We start from the raw sequence: 20,807 nt of genomic DNA on the forward strand, positions 1-20,807 counted from the left end.
GAGGTAGGCTTGAGGCCAAGGGAAAGGGACTCAGGTTTATAGCTGCTGTCTTGGAAAAATGAAGACTTTTTTGATTTTGTCCTTGATGATATGGTGGCAAAATTGAAGAATTGGACTTAATGACTGGCTCAATTAAGTTTCTTAGTATGCATTTTCCCACCTTTTACAGTAGGTTTTACCTGGAGTTGATGAAGTACGAGTCTCACTTCTTCCTATTATAAATTGCATTTAGTAATATTTTTGTCTACATTCTCAGCATGCTGTTAGTGTTAGTGCAATGTATATTACTGTTCCATCATTAGCAGATGAGACACCACTCATTTGAAACTGAATGCTTCATTCCAGCGTTGCATCTGAATAAAATCCATTTTCCTCCCTTTTCATAATCAATGAAGAGACATTTGAAAGTCCTGTAGCTGAAACCAGGCTGAAGATGCCACATGGCAATCATGCTGGGGCACCTTGGAGCTGCCAGAAGTGGCCCAAAATGGAACCTGCCTTCATCCTCTTGCACTGCTTCTACTGGAGCAAGTAATGCAGCCTTGAGGTCTGCAGAGCAAAGTACTTGTTGCTGAGAGCCAGCTACCTGTCCTACACATACTGTGGGGAGGTTATTTTGGACAAGCCGTTGTCTGTTCCTGAAGGCTGAGCACCCGTTGGTTGTTTAATGTGCATTACGTGTGCCTCTCAGTTTGCTTTCATCCCAGATCTGTCCAGTTCATGCACTCTGTGGGCTCTCTGCAGTGTGCACCAACCCATGGTAAATGTGGACATTGGAACAATCACATTTTAAATGCACTCACGTACAGAATAGAAATGCTGGTGTGTATTTAGTAGAGGAGTACTGGTCAAGAAGCAGTGATTTTGGTGCCTGGAGCCAGATCTGTCCATAAAAGTATTGTCAGTGCCAGCTCTGTTACTCTAGCTTAGATTTTCTTTGGGTTGAATGTGGCTGTGTGGGAGTGTTGGAAACTTCATGGTATTTGTCACTGAAGTTGGGCTTCCTGTTCTGGTGGCTTATTCTGTGTGCTGAACGTGCCTTGTCACAATTCCCCCAACTTAAGTGTGTGTTTTCTTGGGTATATCAATTAGGAGTAATCCAGAAGATCTTAGTGAGACACCCTTGCTATGAAGAGCATTATGTTATGTACCTGCTGAATTTTGAATGAGATGCAGCTGCTGGGATGAAGGTAGAATGGCTGAGGAAGGTGACTACAACCTGACAGCAAAACTCAATCTCAGTTCTCGTTATCTTGACTTGAGTAAAGCTTTTGACGCAGTGCCACATAGGAAGCAGTTTAAGATGAAAACAAGCAGGAAACCAGCAAGGTGCAGGAGGAACATATTAATGAGAAGATGGACTGGGAATGGAGAACAGATACTTGTGGAGCAGACAGCCACTGGGGTTCCTGGTGGTTGCTCTGGGAGTGCTCTTATTGTTTCTGATAGCTGCTCCTGACGCAAGGAAATAGAAGGGTGCTAATGAGATGTACTGCTGCTCAGGAGGGTGATTCAGAGGTGGAGGGTTATTGTAGACAGGGCAGCCGACTGCCTCATTTCTTCAGGGCTTGTGAAATCACAGAATCATTAGGGTTGGAAAAGATCTGAGATCACCTAGTCCAACCACCAACCTGTCACCACCATGCCCACTAACCGTGTCCTTCAGTGCCACATCCACACATTTCTTCAACCACCCTCCCGGGCAGCTTCTTCCAATGCATTGCAGCTTTTTCTGAGAAGAAATTTTTCCTAATATGAAGAAATTTTCCTGAAACGAAGGCTGAGGCATTATGGTTGGTCTCTAAAGGTACCCTGGGGTAACCAGCAGAGGGGAAAGGCTGTTCTGGACACAAGAGCATGTGTGAATGCTGCCTTCTGAAGTGATGTGCCTGGTGGGCAGAGTGCAGTGGGGATAAGAATCTAGAAAGTTTTAAGGGTAAGCGTGGTACATTTATGGGAGGGGTGTTAGGTCATCATGTCTTGTGGCAACTGGGTCTAGAGTTTTCAATGTGAAAAGGAAGAAGTTCCTTCTACTGCCTGCCTGGTACCCATCTGAGCAGTGTGATAAGGAGCAGCAGCTCTCTCTGCTCTCTGAGGTTTGAAGCAACATTCCTTGTTTTATCAGAAAAAGTAGGACAAAACTTCCATACCCAGGCTGCGTGTGGAGACATACATCTTCAAGGGATGGATTTTGCAAAGGCTTCCCTAACTGCACTGATTACTAGGATGGCCTCCAGTGCCAACCTCTCTGCTGGCCATACTGGTTTGACTGGTTGTAGTTTAAATGAGCACCCATCCTGCACTGCTGTTGTCCTGCTGGGATGGAGAAGTTCACAGACCTGCCCTGTGCACTCCCCTTAGCTGACACAAATGTAAAGTAGCTTAATCCTTTGCCTCAGTGTAACCAAATCTAAGCTTGGTTCTGTGTGCCTTTTTTCCCAAAGCATATCTATTCCAGGCTGTGTAGTTGTAGGCAGCTGGCAGCATGTGCTGCTGGCTGGAACTGGAGCTCAGAGGAAGGAATATGGGTCTGGCTGGCTGCAAACAGTGTTTCCTGGTGCACGTGGTTGTGTTGTGCTCTGGGGACAGCGGCACTGTGGTGCCTTGTTCTGGAATGTAATGCTCACAAGTTTTGCTCTTATTTCACCCCCAAGACTTCAAAAATTTATATAAGGTAAGTACATATCTATAAATATCTCTACCTTTTTTTTTTTTTTTAAGTTCCCAGCCAGGAAAACTACCCTGAAAATCTGAAAGACAGACTTTGCATAAAGGCTTGCCCACTTGTGTATGGACAGTGAGGCTGTAAGGCGATTAGTGTCCCTTGTGGTGTGGGGGCCAGGGAGGACAGCTCACCTGCTTGAGATCAGCGTGAATGGGAGCAGGAAGCAGAATTACTGTGCATTTTTCCTTGTTTGCCTCCTGTGCTAAGCATAGATAACGTGCTCAAGAGACATTTTGCCATGTGAAAAGGTGGAAGGTAAGTGAGGAGGAGATTCTTTGGCTAAAAAGTAATAGGAATGCAGTGTTACACTCTGTAGTGATACTGTTTGTGGGGTGTGACTGGTCCACCTAGTGACGGCAGCATCTTTCTTGCAGGCCCAAAGACAACGATGGAGTGCCAGAAATTTATCAAGTTTGGGAACCAGCTTCTTCGCCGGAAAAATGTGGACTGCACTCGAGAAGACAGCCGGCTCTCACGGTGCCTCAACACCTTTGACTTGGTGGCCCTGGGGGTGGGCAGCACTCTGGGGGCAGGCGTCTATGTACTGGCTGGGGCTGTGGCACGAGTGAACGCGGGACCTGCCATTGTCATCTCCTTCTTGATCGCTGCCTTGGCTTCTGTGCTGGCTGGACTCTGCTATGGAGAATTTGGTGCTCGCGTTCCTAAGACGGGATCAGCTTATCTGTACAGCTATGTGACTGTTGGCGAGCTGTGGGCCTTCATTACGGGGTGGAATTTAATCCTCTCCTATGTTATCGGTGAGTATGGTGGGCATGTGGCAAGACCATAGTGTTAGTCCGGGATGGCAGCCTTGGTGGTACGATCAGCCACGTTTGTGTGCCTGCATTGCTCTGCACTCGCTGAAAATTTGAGGGTTCTTTGGCAGGGTGCGCTGGCTGTGGCTGCTGTCACTTGGCAAGGTGAGTGCTGTCCTGCAGGCTGAAGGTTTGTAACGAAGGCAAATTGTTACTTCAGCTACTTCCTCTGAACTCTCACATCATCTCTTCGGCATATCCTGGCTGCTGCACACTTGCTAGGGAGCAAGTGTTCCCTATGCTGAGAAAGATGTAGCTGACAGAAGGATGCTTTTACATGACAGCTCCAGGCTGATTAAGGATTAATTTCTGGTCCCTTCCAAACCTGTTCAGAGCACCTGGAGATCAGAATTCTGCCTCACGAGTGGTTGCAGGATTAAACATGGGGTGAGCTGCAGGTTCACAGTCTCTGAAAGGTCCAAAGCAAATCCCTCCTAAGCCCTTCACTCCCACTAGGACTGGATCATGCTCTGAGCATGCGGTGGACTCTTCAGCTGACATATTAAAACCACTATTTGTCAATTAAGGATTCATGTCTTTTCAAGCACATTTTGGGCTTTTTATCATGTCTTTAAGTAAGGCTGCAGCCAACTTGCCAGTTGAGAGTGAAGACTTACGAGTTAAAATGAAAAACAATGTTGTGCTGAATGATTAAAGGAAGTTATTTTTTTTTAACTGCGTTTTATGAGATATGCAATTGTTACCTTGGAGATTAGTTCCCATGATGCTGGGGGTAAGATCATATCATGAGTGACATAGTGATGTAGCAGCTGCTTGTCTGAGATAGTGCTGGCTCTCATCTGCGTGCTACCTGAAACCTTTTCTTCTCTCTCCTCTCTTTCCTTTACTTTTTAATAAGAAAGGAGAGATTGAAAAACCAAAGTCAATTAAAGTCGTCTCCTCAGGAAATGTGAGTCCTGCAGTTCTTCTATGAATCAAATTCATTGTAGGGATGAGATAAAAATAGTTTTTAAACAAAGTTAAGCATATAATTTACTCCAGACTTCTAAAATGGACTCTGCTTAGGATACACATACAAAATTGGAAAGTTTTCCTAGTGATTTATGCTCTGATCCAGAAAAGTAATGCTAAATAGTCTTCCTCATGCTCCTTACCTGGTCAGTTACATGGCTGCCCTTCCTACCATGATGTTGGACCTCCAAAGTGACTGACATAGCCATGGAAAAAGGCACAGTCCCCAAACCTGATTCTGCAAATTCATGATGAGAAGTTTTTCCTCCCTAGCATTACACTCCTGAGCAGTGCCACCATCCTGAGCAGAATCCAACCAGAGTGGCAAAAACTTAAATTTGTAAGGGACTCAGCCAGGTTGGTGTTTTTACTGTGGTTTCAGACATCTGTTCAGAAAGTATTGTGGGATGGAGCGGGATCGTGGTGGCCAGCAGATGGTGGGTGGCAGTAGTGTCCAGGGCAGGGTCTTGGAGGTGGGGAATGAGGAAAAATGGGCATTCGACAAGTTGGGCAGGGTCTGGATGGTGGGGGGAAGAAGGATTGTTCCAGGACCAGGATCTGATGTGAAATTTCTTCTGGGGTGATGGGAGTTGTGCCAGACGTGGGGGGGGAATGTTTCAGAAAGAGGAGGCTGGTGGGAGCTCATTAACATGGTGCATAGTAGCATCATAGAATCTTATCACAGAATCATAGAATGGCCTGGGTTGAATAGGACCACAGTGATCACCTAGTTTCAACCCCTTGCTATGTGCAGGGTCACCAACCACCAGACCAGGCTGCCCAGAGCCACATCCAGCCTGGCCTTGAATGCCTCCAGGGATGGGGCATCCACAACCTCCTTGGGCAACCTGTTCCAGTGCGTCACCACCCTCTGTGTGAAAAACTTCCTTAAATCTAACCTGTACCTCCCCTGTCTCAGTTTGAAGCCATTCCCCCTTGTCCTATCACTATCCACCCTTGTAAGTGGCTGTTGTTGGGGTCTCCTTCCCAGACGGTGTGGTCACCTCCCAGCCTGGGCCTGATCCTGTAGCCAGCTCACACCCAAGCAGATCAGTTGGCCTGAGTGCTGTGCAGGGTGGGCAGAAGCCATCTGGAGAGGTTGTGCTGACCCCAGAGCCATAAATCTTCCTGAATACGGACCCTGTGCTCCATGCTTTTCAGCAGCAATAAAGATATCATCCAGGATGATATCAGATTCCCCCCATTTTCCAAGGCTGTTGGTTACAGAGTTCTGTATGAACTGCTGATAAGGATGTGGAACTGGCTTCCAAGCAACTGGCATTAACATAAAGCATGCAGGAGCTGGTTCTTCCTGTCCTAGAACATGAAATACTGCAGCCAAGGCAAAGAAATAAAAGTAGTAAAAAAATATCCTTTTCCCTGGAATTTTACTGAAGCAAAGCTGAAAATTTGTAATGTGATACAGAGTAACTTTTGGAGGTTTTTTTTAGCTTAAAAGCACCAATGTTCTGTCCCTTTAAATGCATTCACAGCCTGTGCCTCTGTGTCTCAAAGAGCAGCCTGGTACCCAGACAGCCTAAGCTGTGCCTTATTATGATGCTGTTGACAAGCCAAGTTGCACAGAGAACATTCTCAGCAGGTGTTGCTGCAGGTGTTGCTGACCACTGCTGAGGAGGATTGTGCTGTGGGTGATGGGTGAGCACAATTTTTGACACAATTGCAAATACTGGAGTTGTGACCTGAAAACCTGCCTGTATCAGGATGAAATTCTGGGTTCTGGGTATAAGAGCGCACGGAGTTCTCTAAGGAACTGCTTTGCAAACCAACAGCAAGCCAACCTCTTTTTTTTTTTTTTTTTTTTTTTTTTAACTAGGTAATTCTGTACAGTAGTAATTATACAAACAGCATCTAATTGTGTGAGATATATATATATGTATAGTGTACAATATTGGTAACCAAACAGTAGCCAGTGTAACATAGGAGAATAAAAAGCAGACTGTCTGGTAGCCAAAGCTGCTTGTTTTACACAGTGCTGCCACTGACTGGTGGTTGCTGCTGTTTCATTTCTCTGGAGTGGCTCTTCTGGCCCAATAGCATCCCAGAGTCACACATCCTGAGATCACTGGCTCAGTCCTCATCCCAGCAAGCTGTGCCATGGTGTTCTAGAAACTGCAGCAAGCTGAGGCCAGAAGTGTCTTCATGCCACTCAGATGCTCCACTACTGGGGTCCAAAGTGTCCTGAATTTGGGTGGTGTGCCATCCACCAAAGGTGACCCACATCCTCTCTGTTCTCTGGCAGGAACCTCCAGTGTGGCCAGAGCCTGGAGCGCCACGTTTGATGAAATCATAGGTGGGCACATTGAAGACTTTTGTAAAAGATACATGACAATGAATGCTCCAGGAGTGCTAGCAAAATACCCGGACATCTTCGCTGTGGTGATAATCATCATCTTAACAGGTAAAACCTCAGAGGCATTTGTGAGTCTTGGACCTCCATCTTCTGTCATTTCATTGTTTGCTTTCAGAATGGTCACAAAGTCCTCATTTGTTTTGGACAACTTACTAAGGCTCTTTCTTTGCTACGGGTGTTGGATTTACTTATATAGCCACAGAGGACTTAGCACCAGGCATATCCTGTTTATAAGCTTTTTAATTAGAGGGGAGAGCTTTTGATATTTTTGAGCCACTTTTAAAACCATTGATCAAGTTTTATGTAAGGAATGAAAGAAAAGGTGACTTCTTAACCTCAATCAGGTAAGGAAGTCTAATCCTTCTTCCTCTCCCAGTCCAATTATACAACAGTTTCATTCTGTTGCTCCTTTATTTTTATTCTCCCAATGATAATCAGCACTGACTGCAAGATCCCAGAGAAATAAATATGTGAAAATCAGTCAAGTCCTTTTTTTTTCTTCTTCTTCTTTTTTCTTTTTTTTAAACCAAAAAATTGTTCCAAGACTTTGATAAAGATTTGGAAAAGTTTTGAAAATTTCAAAAATTAAAATCCTTCTAAACTTTTACCAACTGCTTAAACTTGCAAAGCATTACAAAATTCAGGCTAATTAAAAAAATAATTACTCTTCTCATGTACCTCTGTGGTTTCCAGCATGCAGAAGCTGCAGCGTTGCCCAACAAGGTTATCCTGACATTTCCCACCATGATCTGGATGGGCATCTCGCAGCATGGGCTCTGCTCACTGGGACAAGCTTCATAAGCCAGTGATGCTTTGGAATCTTGAATTTGAATCTCGTATGTTTTATTTTAAAAGATGGAAATGTGAGTGCACAGAAATCTCCCCTCTCCCTGAAATGCCTTGGGGTAGCAGTAAGAGTACCATGTAGGGCTTCTTTTGTCTTTTTGGCCCACATGAAGTGTTTTGCTTTCTCGTAGTCTTCTTATTAAATATAGGTTGAAGGTTTGGGTTCTTGAAAGTCAGCTACCTGAAGTTTCCAGAGCTTGTCCCTCAGAGAGGCTGAGTTACGCCTCGGTGAGATGTTGGTTGCCAGAGCCTGCAAATGTGCTCTTCTCCTGATGGACTTTCTCTGAAGACCATGAGCAGAAAACCTGTTCTCACTGAGCTCTCTGGCAAAGCAGGAGTCCTGTGATGCCACCTTGTTCTGTGTCTTGAGCTGTAAGTAGCTGACCTCCTGGATTCAGTCTCTGTGGAGAATGGCATCATGTTTTTTGCTGCTCACGTAAAGGTGAATGTTGTTCATAACATCTGCCTTTGGCCAAGACCTCTAAGACAATGCTCCTTCCTGAAAAAACACCTGTGGTGCTTTCTCCAGATGGCTGGGTGGAGTGTGTGGCTGTATCTGAGTGGCACAGTGTGGTGCTATGAGGTAAAACTTTACCTGGAGCATGTGCCAAATGGGCATGCTGTGTGGGAAGGTGTGTCACATCAGTAATGTGTGGGCTGGAGTCCCTGTCAGCTTTCCCAGTGACTTAATCCTGACCTACCTGAGCTGCCTGGCTTTGTGGAGGAGCAGAAATACTACAGTGGGCAGAGCTCAGCGTTGATGTTTTCAGTAAGTGAGCTGTTGTGCTGCCTTTGGCAGCCCCCCATGCACGCTCTGCTGGTGAAATACCTGACTGCATATTTTCCATTTTTTTCCCAGGGCTTTTAACTTTCGGTGTGAAGGAATCTGCCCTGGTGAACAAAGTGTTCACCTGCATCAACATCCTCGTTATCGGCTTCGTCGTGGTCTCTGGCTTCGTGAAAGGATCTGTTAAAAACTGGCACTTGACTGAACAGGACATTTACAATACCAGCCATGGCACTCATGGAGACAAGTAAGTAGGACCCTGTCTTCTCAGATTTAAAATTGATGTATATTCATGTTTACAGGAGGATTTGTGAGAGATTCAGGGACTTCTGAATGGTATGGTTCCCTCCTTTACCAAACTCCAGTGTCGTGACTGGGGTCCAAAGGGGGGAGAAAAGAGCTTTGCAGATAACCTCATACTCAGGGCTGCCCCAGGCTGACTGTTGTGCCTGTATTAAGCCTTGATCAAGTACAGCTGTGTAGTTTTTTTGGACACCTTGGTCATTTCCTTGAAGAATGATTGTATTTATGGAGACCTTGTCCCAGATGCATGAGAAGGCAGGAGGCAAGTTGCAGATTGTTTTCATGTGTCGCAGCAGACATGTCACAGATCCATTTTTAATGACATTTTGCTACTTGGCCAAAATCCTGTATTCCTTTTACACAAGACCATAATTAAGGAGCTTATAAGGGTAGCCAGTGATACAAGGCCATTCATTTTTTGCTTGAGATTGTTCAATACAGTATGATTGTATGACTGCTCTCTATCTTTTTGAATGTCTCCACATACATCAGCTCAGTCCTGGCTTGCTGTCTAACCCCTTCATGCTGGTCTGCAAGGAAACACAGTTTGGCACAACCTGGAGAGATGTATAAATATTGCATGGCTCCAGTTTGACTTGTATACAAGCCACTTATTGAGCTTCTCTGCAAAATTCAGCCTGCTGTGAACTTCTTCCCTGTGAACAAATTGCTTCTGTAGGAAAGGTCCCCCCTCCTTCCCTCCTGCTATTCCCAAGCAAGTAGCAATTAGTGCAGTAGCTTTACAGTATAACTGTAGCTCTTTCACCCGTTGCTCTTACTATTTTTGTAATGTCTATCTGGGGTTTACTTTATCATTATTTCCAGAGTAATCCATATCTGAGTTGTACTGTTTCTGTAAATAACAAGTGAGCTTTCATCCCTCAGTGGAAGTTCTACAAGAGAGTTTGGATGATTCTTCCTGATAAGATTTGCGGTTTTGGGATTTCCCTTAATTTAATTGCCATAATTCATCATGACGAAGGCTTCTCTCTCAATTTTGAGTGGCCTCTGTTAACTTGAACTGACGGCTGTTTTAGACACTGTTTCAACACAGACAGTTGTATCTCAGGCTCTGATCCTGAGTGCAGGGGAGTCACTAAATGTCTGTCTGTTGACTTTAATAAACTTTGTATCAGGCTCAGCAAAGCATTTGATGTTTCAGAGGTGCAGGCACCACAGCATGGCATGCCAAATTTGGATACAAAGTTGGTATTGGGAATTCTGAAGTTGAGGGTGTATTTTAGGCTGTCTCAGCACCCTGCACTGCTCTTTGGTGTCTACCTGACATACTCTACCTGAATCCATCGTAGGCGAACAGTGCATAGTCCACATTTTTGTTTGACTTCAGTGTTAAGGATTACATGTTGGGCTTTTTCAAAAGCTTCATTATCTCCATAAAAGCAGTGATAGTAGGAGAGGAATCTTAATGTTCATGTTATTTTCTCCCTGTTGTAGCCAAGACATTTTTATCCCCACCAAAAAAACAGATGATGGGAATAAACAGAACCATTTTTATTCCATGCATTCCCCAGACTGCTGCAGGCCAGTCCAGAGCTCAGCAGTGGGTAGATCTTAGCATTTTGCCCCGTATTTGTAGTGAAAAGTAGAGCATTTCCTTTGAACTGCAGCTGTGGGTGTCACTATAAGCTGTATGAAGAGTTTTGTTGTTCCCACTTAGGCAGAATGCTTCTAACCCAGTGCCATGCTTTTTAGTCAAACACAGGGAGAAAAGCTCTATGGTGTTGGAGGGTTTATGCCCTATGGATTGAAAGGAGTCCTCTCTGGGGCAGCCACGTGTTTTTATGCTTTCGTGGGATTTGACTGTATTGCTACAACAGGTAAGATGGAGGACGTCTTCATTCCAGTTGTGAACTTGGTTGCTGGTTGATTGGCTTTTGGTAATATTGTGCAGCACAGGTAATCAGTAATCCAGGACACTGCTTTTATTATTCCTGTGTTAATTTCAGTCCATAATATATTTTTGACTCAGCTGCTCCTGGTAATCAAAGTGCTGAGTATATCCAAGTCCCTGGGTGCATGAATGTTGCCTTCTAGCTGCTGTGGCAGGCTGCATAACCCATCAAAAGAGCTGCTTTTCTTCTTTGCCTCCAGGGCCCAGTCCCACAGTTGCTCACTGATAGCACTAACCAGGTCCAGCTCTATAGAAAACATTGCCAGTTGTACTGATTTGACATGCAAGAAAAACCAGATTCAGATGCTTTGTGTGACTGATAGAGTTTGGACATCCCACTCCAGATGATGCTTTAATCAGGTTATTCTGGAATAGGATACTTCAGTGCCTTCATCTGAAGGAGCTCCACTGGCTTAGTGTATTTAAAGAGACACAGAAAGAGGGCACTTCTCAGGAGGAGTCTGCACTCTAAAGCTGTGCCTCAAAATGAAAGGGAGTTTTTTATCTCCAAGGGTTCAGAGATCTCCTTCTGAGAAAGAAACCATCAGTATTGTCACATTTCTTCTGGCTTAGAAGAATCTAATTCCCCCAGAGAAAGGAAGGATTATCCTTAATTTCACATTTGACAAGAGCTGAGGAACAGAGAGGGGAGATAATTACAAAGACAGATAAAACAGTACTGCCTTGTGTTCCAAGATGTTTGAGAAATGCTATAGCTCCATTACTTCAGCTAGCCCCAGGGCCTCTCCATGGAGAAGCCCATTAATCTGGCTTTGACTTAGAGGTATATGGGTCTCTGCTTATTGGTTCATCCTCCTGAAATGCCAAGCTTCAGGAATGTACGCTTTTTGAGAAGAGCAGCTCTGCAGGACAGAGAAGGCTCACAACTGTTTCTTAATTAATCATTGCCTGAATTAGAAGGATCTTTTTAACACATTTGTCCCAGTTTGGTAGTCCAAAATTTTCTGTAAAGAAAATAGAGGGATTTTTTTTGAGAGGGATTTCCAGTGACCCATATGATTTTCAGGTGTGCCATGCAAAGTGACTTTCCCTGGAACTGGGTATGTAGGGTGCTCTTGCCACAGTACAGTTGCTTTGGTGGAGATATATACTGAAATTCTCTCCCAAATATTTGCCCCAGAATTGTGTGATAATTTTTTGTCTTGTCACTTGTAGACTGCTGGCCTTTTTTTGGAGCCGTGCTATCAGTGGCATTGCAGGAGTAGTTGGTGATAAATTAACTCATTGGAGAAGGAACTGCTTCTAATCCAAATTGTTTCCGTGTCTGGGTTTACAAGTCCTCCACAGATGTTAATGTCAGAAGGAATGACATGAGCAGCAGAACTGGGAGCAAACAGCCAGTCTGGGATATGTGAAGGGCATCTTAGGCCACGATAGTAGGCATTGATAGATCTTGCTTGTCTATGAGCTGATATTTCAATTTCTTTCTTCTAGGTGAGGAGGTGAAAAACCCACAGAAGGCCATTCCTATTGGCATTGTGGCATCTCTGCTCATCTGCTTTGTGGCTTACTTTGGTGTGTCAGCTGCCCTGACACTCATGATGCCTTACTACCAGCTGGATACCAACAGCCCATTACCCAATGCCTTTAAGTATGTAGATTGGGATGGAGCCAATTATGCAGTGGCAGTTGGTTCCCTATGTGCACTTTCTACGAGGTGAGACACTGCTTTTCCTTGGTGCCTCTTTTATGGCAAATGCTTATCTCCATCTTCTTAACAAAATGCTGCACGCTGGGGCTGTGTAGTGGCCCAGCTTGTTTGCCTTCATCGTGTTCCCCTGGATCATTACTAGAAGAGCTAGATCAGGGACAAAACTTAGAGCTTCTGACATCAAAAAGGCCAGGATTTCCCGTGATAAATTTCAGAGATGTGCATGACCAATATAACTTCAGAAACTCCTGTCTTAGCAGCAAACTCAGTAGGTGCACCTCTGGAATATGAATCTAAAATCAGTGAGTCATGAAGTCAGCTTTGTAGTGCAAACAGTTTGCTTGCAAGACATCCTGGCCTGCTGGGATAAAACATGTCAGGTAGTATAGGGGGCATCTTCTGGAGAATGTGGGGCTTACCATGTCCAGGGCAATCTGTCTGCAGGTTACCTCCAGGACAGCTATCTGGCCAGGAGGCATGGCAGGCTGGATGCAGAGTATGTCACATTCTGTGTGCAGAATGCATGCACTGTGGAGCCCTTTTTCAGATCAACTTAGACATATGCAATTAGATGAGCAACTCATAGAGGCTGATAGAAGTTAGGGTATTTTGCCACCTGAGTATCAGGCTGCTTTTATCTCCCATTGCTAAGTTTAGATATCCAAAATCATGGAGCTGTAACTTAGTTTCCAGCTACTAGCAATGTGGGTGTTCAGAGGGAGCCTTTTAAAGAAGCTGAAGTGATTGAGAGCCACCTGTTTCAGTTTGTACTGCCATAAACTTGATCGCTTTTTTGTGCTTGAGCCCTGCTGGAGGTGTTCTAAGCAGATTATTTCCCCCTTCTGTGTTCTTAGTCTCCTTGGCTCCATGTTTCCAATGCCTCGAATCATTTATGCTATGGCAGAAGATGGACTTCTCTTTAAATTTTTGGCAAAAGTCAGTGAGAAGAGGAAAACTCCAATAATTGCAACAGTGACATCAGGAGCCATTGCAGGTAACATCCTGAGACTTGATGCATGAGTGGAGCAGAGGCATAATCTCATCCTAAGTCTTCCTGATGCTAGCCCACTTATTAATCGGATATATTGCACAGCGTGATTTCCCTCAGCATGTCCCGGGTTTCCAAAGCCTGGGAGAGCAAGGGCAGGATGAGTGTGAATAGCTCACTGCATGTCTGTGCTTCTTGCTCAGAGCTCATTGCTGATATCCTGCCTCATGCCAAGAACCGCCTTCATCCACTCCCTGTGTGCTCTGTTGGCTTTACAAATAATTAACCCCCTGCAGTGGCAGCCAGCTATGCCTCAGCATCCCTGTGGCCACTGGCCCAGCTTGGCTGCAGGCTCTGTGTACTGTGTGTCTGTAGGTAGATGCTCAGTGGAAGACGCCAGAGCAGCTGGAGACAAGCAGATGGACCCTGTGATACAGACATTTGTTAATCAGTTTGTCACAGCTTGTCACAGTCCTGTCCTCTCCTTCCCTCTGTCCCAAGAATAGGGGAATTAAACACAGACAACAAAGATGAGTGGCTTATCCTCTTCTCACAGCCACCTCCCCTTCGTCGCAGTGCCTAGCAAACAGAAGCTGCTTTCTCTTTACCTTCTGCCATCCAAATCTGGGATAAGCCACTGGTGTAGAATGTGCCACCTTTGAGGCGTTGTTGCCAAAGTGTTATGATGAGCTCTAAGCTGTCGTGAAACAGCTCAGCCTTCTGCAGCTGCAACCTGGGCCCTGCAGAGTTTTTCATACAGCTGCTTCGCTGCCACATTTATCTCAAGGGAGCCTTGAGCCCAAAGTGGGGAATAAAGAGCCAGAGAGAGAAAGGAATTTGGCTTGCCTTCTCTTCAGATTACTCCATTGTGGTTTATAGCATGCAGGACCAAAGTGCAACCAGAGCTGCAGATATGGGGAGCATTTGAAACTTGAGACTTTGCATTGCTTTGGCTGTTGAGTTTGAGGCAGTGCATTAGAGACAGACTGGCTCAGGTTCGGCTTTGAAACTCTCTATACAATGGTCTGTACAACAAAGGGTTGCCCAGCAAGAGTGTGAAGGCAAAATAATCTGTAAGAGATGGTAGGCTGTATGGTCTCAGGGATGCTACAACTACGATTGGGGATTCAGACAGTGAGGCTGTGGTTTAACACTTGCTCACTGCTCATGATTAGAGGGGAGTGTCACTTCAGCTTTGCTTCTCTTACAAGTATATCATAGGATGCCCTTGTTTCAGCATACCCATATACGTGTAACAGGCTGGCAATCTACTGTAATAAATGGTTCCTTTGCTTCCAGTTTGTGAGACTGTGCTGTGACATCCTGTGAGGCTCAGGGAGTTACAAGGCAATTGGCATTCAGTGAGTCTTTCCTGTCCCCATATCAGTATGGCTTGGGCTCCCTGGATTTCCCTTGCCAGGTCCTGAGCAACAGTCACACTTATGCTGTGTTGTCATTAATGCTTCAATGCATATTCTGCTGTGTTGGTGTTTTCTTCCCTTTCACCTTCCTCTCCTCCCACAGCTATTATGGCCTTTCTCTTCGACTTGAAAGACCTTGTGGATCTCATGTCTATTGGGACCCTCCTGGCTTACTCGTTGGTGGCAGCCTGCGTATTGGTATTGAGGTATGGATGTAGAAGTAGCCTCACACAGACAGAAACCCACACTCTGCAGTTGGATGCCCTCTTTGTTTCTATAGACCCGGTGAAACTGAACTCTGGCTAAGAGTGTGAAATGATTCTTCAAGGTCATGGGGAATTGTACTCGTTGGAGGTGCAAGAGCATCCTCTGTGCTTGGTTAGCTCTTGGTCCATGCCACTGTAGCAGCAGTCAAACCCTGAACGTCCTAGGAGATGTGCTGGTGGGTAAGAGTGACATGAGTGGTCCAGGATGTCTGCTTCATTGTTACACTTGTTCCCACTGAGGATACAGTTTCAGGCTGTCTTTTGAAACGGAATTAATGAGCAGATAGGCTTTTGAAAGGTGTCTCTGTCAGCAGGGACATACTGTGCTGAGAGCATTGGAAGGAGCTGTTGTGAGCAGCTTGTCCTTGGACATCTGGCTCCATTTTAGTGTCTGAAGAAAAGAACCAACTTATAATCAACTGTGTGGAGGTTCCTTGTTCCAGTGCTGTTCCTCTGAGGCCCTAGAGTGAGAGTTCAGCTGCACACACCTCAGCACCAAGGCAAGATATGGCTGTATTGCTTGTGAGTTTTACCTTTGGTGGTCTGCATCCTTGGGAAAGTCAGCAAAGATGCCCTTCAGTCAGCAGTGAAGTTGCTGCCGATTGTGCCAGGAAGTAGGGTAGTCATAGTAAAGTCTAGCATCAGCAGTGAAGCTGAGCAGGTTTTTGGAGGATCAGTGACTCAGTGCATGCCTATAAAAAGAGCTGAACTCCCATAGCTTCCCCAAAATAAGATGAAGATTGAGTATCTTAATTGCTTGGCACCTCATGGACAGCAACACTCCACCCAGGAGGACTGGGTTTTGAAGATGTTGCTGAAAAATATCTTCATGTGTTCAGTGAGTTATTCAGAGTCCAGTGAATGTTTTTTACCTGCTCACAGCAAATGCATTGAACTAAGAATGGGTTTCAGCTGATGAAGGGCCAACACTGTATTTTAATACCATTGCTCTGTGCCTGTGCCATCCACCATGCCCCTCTATACAGAGCCAGAGGATTTTCTTCGTCCTTCATACCTTCCCTTTGGCTTCCTGGCTTCTTCTTCTCCATATAGCTATAAATGGCTTCTTAATTTGCTTTTGCAAGCTGCAGTCCCTATGATATGGCACTTTCCTCCTCATAGATTTGTGGAGCTGACAGAAAACCTCGTAGCAGCCCAGGCAGCTGATTTAGTTGCTTTTTGAAGGAAAAACTAAATTGTTTCCAAAGCTGTAGGGTGCTGTGACTAATACCCTGCTGTGGCTGGACCCAAGGATTTCACTGCATTTCACAATTCACATGTCACAAAAGATCTCATTGTCATCATATTCCCCCAGGACTGATCTTAAGGGATCTGGCAAAATGGCCCTTTCCTTAGGCTTGTAGCTGAGAGTCTCCTGCAAAACCTTATTTTAAAAGAAAGTTGAAGAATGTTTTTTCTGTCTGGATGCATGTGGTTGTGACTTACTGAATGAAGTATTATTCACATATGCAACAAAAAACTACAGATCTTTGTTTACTCCTTCCTTCATCATGAGGCAGTAGATGGCAGTTGTAGAAGAGACTGATACAGAGGAGATCAGTCACAAAGAATGTCACTGTGTGCTGTGATCAGCAGCTGCTAGGATGTGATATCTGCTGAGCTGTTAGTTCAGTTGCTTCCACACCAAAACATGAGGGCTAAACAGCCACAGATAATAACCCCATAGGCTGATTATGGCTATAGTTCTCCTGACTATTGCTTCTCCTGTCCTCACTGCTACCACCCAGTAATATTCTGGTGATCAGGGTGGTAGGGTTTCTGAAAGGGAATACTGTCCATCTTAGAACATTGGCATTGCAAACAAGCTTTAGGTGATGATAGCTGACTGTATTTGCTCATGTAATTGTTTTTTTAATTCCACAGAAAGTCTTCGTTATTCCTCAGATTGTCCTCTGAAATAGAAGGCTGTAGACATTATGTATGTTTGTTCTGATGCTAGAAGGATCTAGGATGCAGTCGGTGTTCTGTGTGGTACTCTGCACCAAACCAATAAGCTCTTTGTTTCACTTCTCTTTTCCTAGGTATCAGCCAGAGCAGCCCAATTTGGCGTACCAGATGGCTCGAACAACAGAGGAGACAGATAACAATGAGTCTGTGAGCACGAGTGAGTCTCAGACAGGATTTTTGCCAGAGGAAGAGGAGAAATGTTCCCTCAAGGCCATACTGTGTCCCCCAAATTCAGACCCTTCCAAGTTCTCTGGCTTGGTGGTGAACATCTCCACCTGCATCATTGGTAGGTACCAGACAGTGTGACTCTGGGGCAGTGAGCCAGCTGGGTGATCCTTTACTCACCATAGTGGGAAAGCTCACTTCCTTGCTTATTAAGAGTTGCTTGCAATTTCAATGAGATCTGAGGATCTACAGTTTCAAATGAAGACTTCAAAAGAAATACACAGATTAGGTATGTGAGGCTGTGTAGGAAAAAAGATATTTGTATTTTCTTGTTTTCAAGTTTTTTGTTTGCTATGCTTTCAGATTTTGCATTGCCTGCCTGTGGTTTGGTGTTTTTTTTTTTTTCCCTACTGCTAATAAATAAATAATTAAAGCATTGGTAAGCTTTTGGTGTCTGTTCACAGGTTTCCTTATCGTGGGCAGCTGTGTCTTGACTGCTCTCGAGCCAAGCACGCTGATAAAGGCAGTATGGATTATTGCTGCAATCCTTGTTCTCATTATCAGCTTCATTGTATGGAAACAGCCTGAAAGCAAAACTAAGCTTTCTTTTAAGGTGAGTGTCCTGGGAGGTGAAGTTAGAAAAGAGCTATTTTGGAGGGGGCAATGCATGTTGTCTGTATCAGGAGGGACTTGGCCAAACACTCACGCAGAGAATGTATGCATAAAGGTGTATCCAGCAGCACCCCATGGGAATAAGCAAATTCAGCATAGAAAGTGGGGCTGAAAGAGTTAACTGAGAGCTTTAGGAGGGAATTAGGAGAGGAAGTCATGAGCTATCAGATCAAAGGTAGCCATAGAAGACTTAGAAAGAAATGTAAATGGAACTGGAATCCAGGAAAAGCAGAGAGGACAGAGCCTGGTCTAGAGATGTGGCCAGATGAGAAGTGTGCTTTTGAAAGCAGATGGGTATAACTTGTGGAAGAAACAGAGACCAGAGGGAAAGGGAATGCTTTTCTGCAGATCAAAATGGCCACATGAGGTTGTGGCTATAGGAGAGGGAAGCAAAGAAGTAAGACTGTGCATGGAGATCAAAGGGACAGTCAAAAACATCAGTTCTTTTACCAGCTCTATCAGATGGAGTGTGTGTGGACCAATGTGAGAGGGTGGCTCAGTCCTTTAACACCTCCAAGGGAAAGGACACCAACCCTTCTCCTTGTTATGTTTGAAGTTCTTTGTTGTCTTTGTAGCTGGCAAGCTTTTCCCAATAGCTTAGTCTAAATTTCCACAGTGCACATTTAGCTATTATTTCCGTGTTCTGCTCTTAGCTATGAAGGGATGGCCAGTCTCTCTTTAACAGAATTAAGTAAGAGGAACTCTTGGCATTTTCCTGCCTTGCTCAAGCACACTATCCTTTATATTGACAAATGCAGATCATTTTTCAGTATTATCCTGCAGGTCATGTTTCATCATATTGATTGCAGGCTATTTCTCCAATTTATAAGGACTGTTTGGGTTTCTAATCCTTTTCTCTAAAGTGCTCTCATTTTGACTGCTCTTATAGTTATTTTCTGCAGATCATCTTGGGGTTGTGGTCCCAAAAATGGAAACAGAAGTGTGCAGGAGCAGAAAACTTAAGAACTGCTGTCTGAGCTGTATATTCAGAACTTCTGAGGATCTCTTTGCCTGACACTCAGGATATTTTATCTCCCCTTTTTTTTCCTCAGGCACTGCACTGTCCAAGGAAAAAATACAATTAGACCTGTGAGAGCTAAATCTGTAATGGCTGTTTCTTATCTCCTTGTTGTCTTTTAGGCATTTACAGCCTGACTGCTTAGTGATTTTTCTCCAGAATTTCTCTGGGAATCCAAGGCTGACTGGTTTGTTTCTTAGTTGTTTTCCTATATTTCTTTTTAATAGGTCATTTGTCTTTCTTCCCCAGATTTTGGAGACCTTCCAGGTCTACCAAGAGCTCTCAAAGAAGCCTACTAATGTTTTAAAGATCATTCTGCAGTCTTTAGGTACATACCTCACCATCCGAGGGAAATGTCATTTATCCCTGCTATTTGACAATGCCTAATTTAGGGAAATATTCTTCTTCTGTTTTCTAACTTGTGTGCCCATCCCCTCCTTAATGATGTGGATGGCTGGTTGCCATAAATGTGGTGTCTTTTCTTTTTTTGTGCGAAATTGAATTCAAGAAAGGCTTAATATATTTCAGCCTTTTTATTTTTTGTAAATCTCCTTTTCCTTACAAGTGAAGGAAATCCCTTTCATTTTCCTCTCAGTTTCACCATATTCACAGACCTTTGTCCTTCTGGATTTTGTACATGCCTCTGCTATTTCTTCACATTCTTATTTTTGCTTTTTGGCTTTATGGTATTCTGATTTTCCGATCACTAGAGCGCTGTTGGTGTAGCTGCTCTGGTCTTTTACAATATTTTTACAATATCTCTTGCTTTTCTTCTGCTCTGGAATTATTTCACAGAATCACACAAGATCACACAATTGCTGAGGTTGGAAGGGGGACCTCGAGAGATCATCCCCCTGCTGTTATTGCTTAACAGCTACAGTACCTGCTGGGCGAAGTTCCTCAGGTGCCTCCTCTCACCTTTCCTTTACCCTCTCCTGGTCTTCAGTTGGTCCCTACCACGGTGCTGCCCATGGTGTTCCTCTTAGCTTGTTCCCCTCATAGTATTGGAGCTGAAGTTGGCTTCTTGTCTCCTTCCAAACCACAAAGCAAGGACAACCATTCTTAAAATGGACTGGAGTGATGTGAGTGGTGGTCACATAGGGGACTCATGTCCAGTAGTTAGATCTAACCTTGCCTTTTCTCAGCTCCAACAGCTGAGGTGATGATAGCAGCCATCACATCCCATCTAGCAAGGGATGCAACGTTCTTGCCTGCACACTGCTCTGCCCTGCAGATGTAATGTATCCCTCTTGCTTTTTCAGGTACCTCTTCTGCCCCTCCTTCCTATCGTGAGTATTTTTGTGAATGTTTACCTCATGATGCAGCTAGACCTAGGCACATGGATAAGGTTTGCAGTCTGGATGCTCATAGGTGAGTTCAAAAGAAAAGAAAAACGTAAGTGTTCAAAGTTTTGAGGCTTTGTTAACTATAAATTTGCTGTAGCATTCCAGGGAGGGATTCTGCACTCTAAATTGATGGGTGACCTCTGTGACTTTATTGAAGCCATTTAGGCAGCGTGTCTCTAGCTTTGTTTTAAATTTAAGGGTCATAATATCTTGTGAGGACAAAACAACAACCTATCATGCAGCACTGTGCAAACCTCCTGGACTGCCAGAGCATTTTTGTTTCTTTAATGTGAAAATTCCTCTCTGTGCCTTCTTTTAAGATGTCACGGGGCATCAAAACAAGCTGAAGAAGGAGGGTTGTATGTCACCATATAAGGAATCCATATTAAAAGAGAGAGTAATAGGGTGGCTGTGAGCCACCACAAGCAGGGTGTGCAGAGGAGCAATCTTTGTGTTGGCACTTTTTCATTTGTTTTTTGTTCCAAGTGCTGGTTTTATAACCTGGGTTAAACCTAGATTTCTTTTTTAAGACGAGCAATGATGCCAAGATGCAAGCTGTC

At 44.4% G+C, this 20,807-nt stretch overlaps 1 protein-coding gene across 1 annotated transcript in view; it reads left to right on the forward strand.

The window, feature by feature from the left end:
* Nucleotides 1-20,807, forward strand: part of SLC7A1 (solute carrier family 7 member 1) — a 42,906-nt gene that overhangs the window by 17,578 nt on the left and 4,521 nt on the right. The window contains exons 2-11 of the mRNA XM_031615816.2: nt 3,100-3,483; nt 6,773-6,931; nt 8,589-8,763; nt 10,533-10,657; nt 12,187-12,409; nt 13,258-13,397; nt 14,916-15,018; nt 17,121-17,332; nt 17,676-17,824; nt 20,164-20,272. Coding sequence (XP_031471676.1) covers nt 3,114-3,483; nt 6,773-6,931; nt 8,589-8,763; nt 10,533-10,657; nt 12,187-12,409; nt 13,258-13,397; nt 14,916-15,018; nt 17,121-17,332; nt 17,676-17,824; nt 20,164-20,272 — 1,765 coding nt within the window. The 5' untranslated portion in view covers nt 3,100-3,113. The remainder of the gene's footprint in view (nt 1-3,099; nt 3,484-6,772; nt 6,932-8,588; nt 8,764-10,532; nt 10,658-12,186; nt 12,410-13,257; nt 13,398-14,915; nt 15,019-17,120; nt 17,333-17,675; nt 17,825-20,163; nt 20,273-20,807) is intronic.

This window comes from Phasianus colchicus, chromosome 1, assembly GCF_987193195.1.
Source record: "Phasianus colchicus chromosome 1, bPhaCol1.hap1.1, whole genome shotgun sequence".
NCBI classification, from domain to species: domain Eukaryota; kingdom Metazoa; phylum Chordata; class Aves; order Galliformes; family Phasianidae; genus Phasianus; species Phasianus colchicus.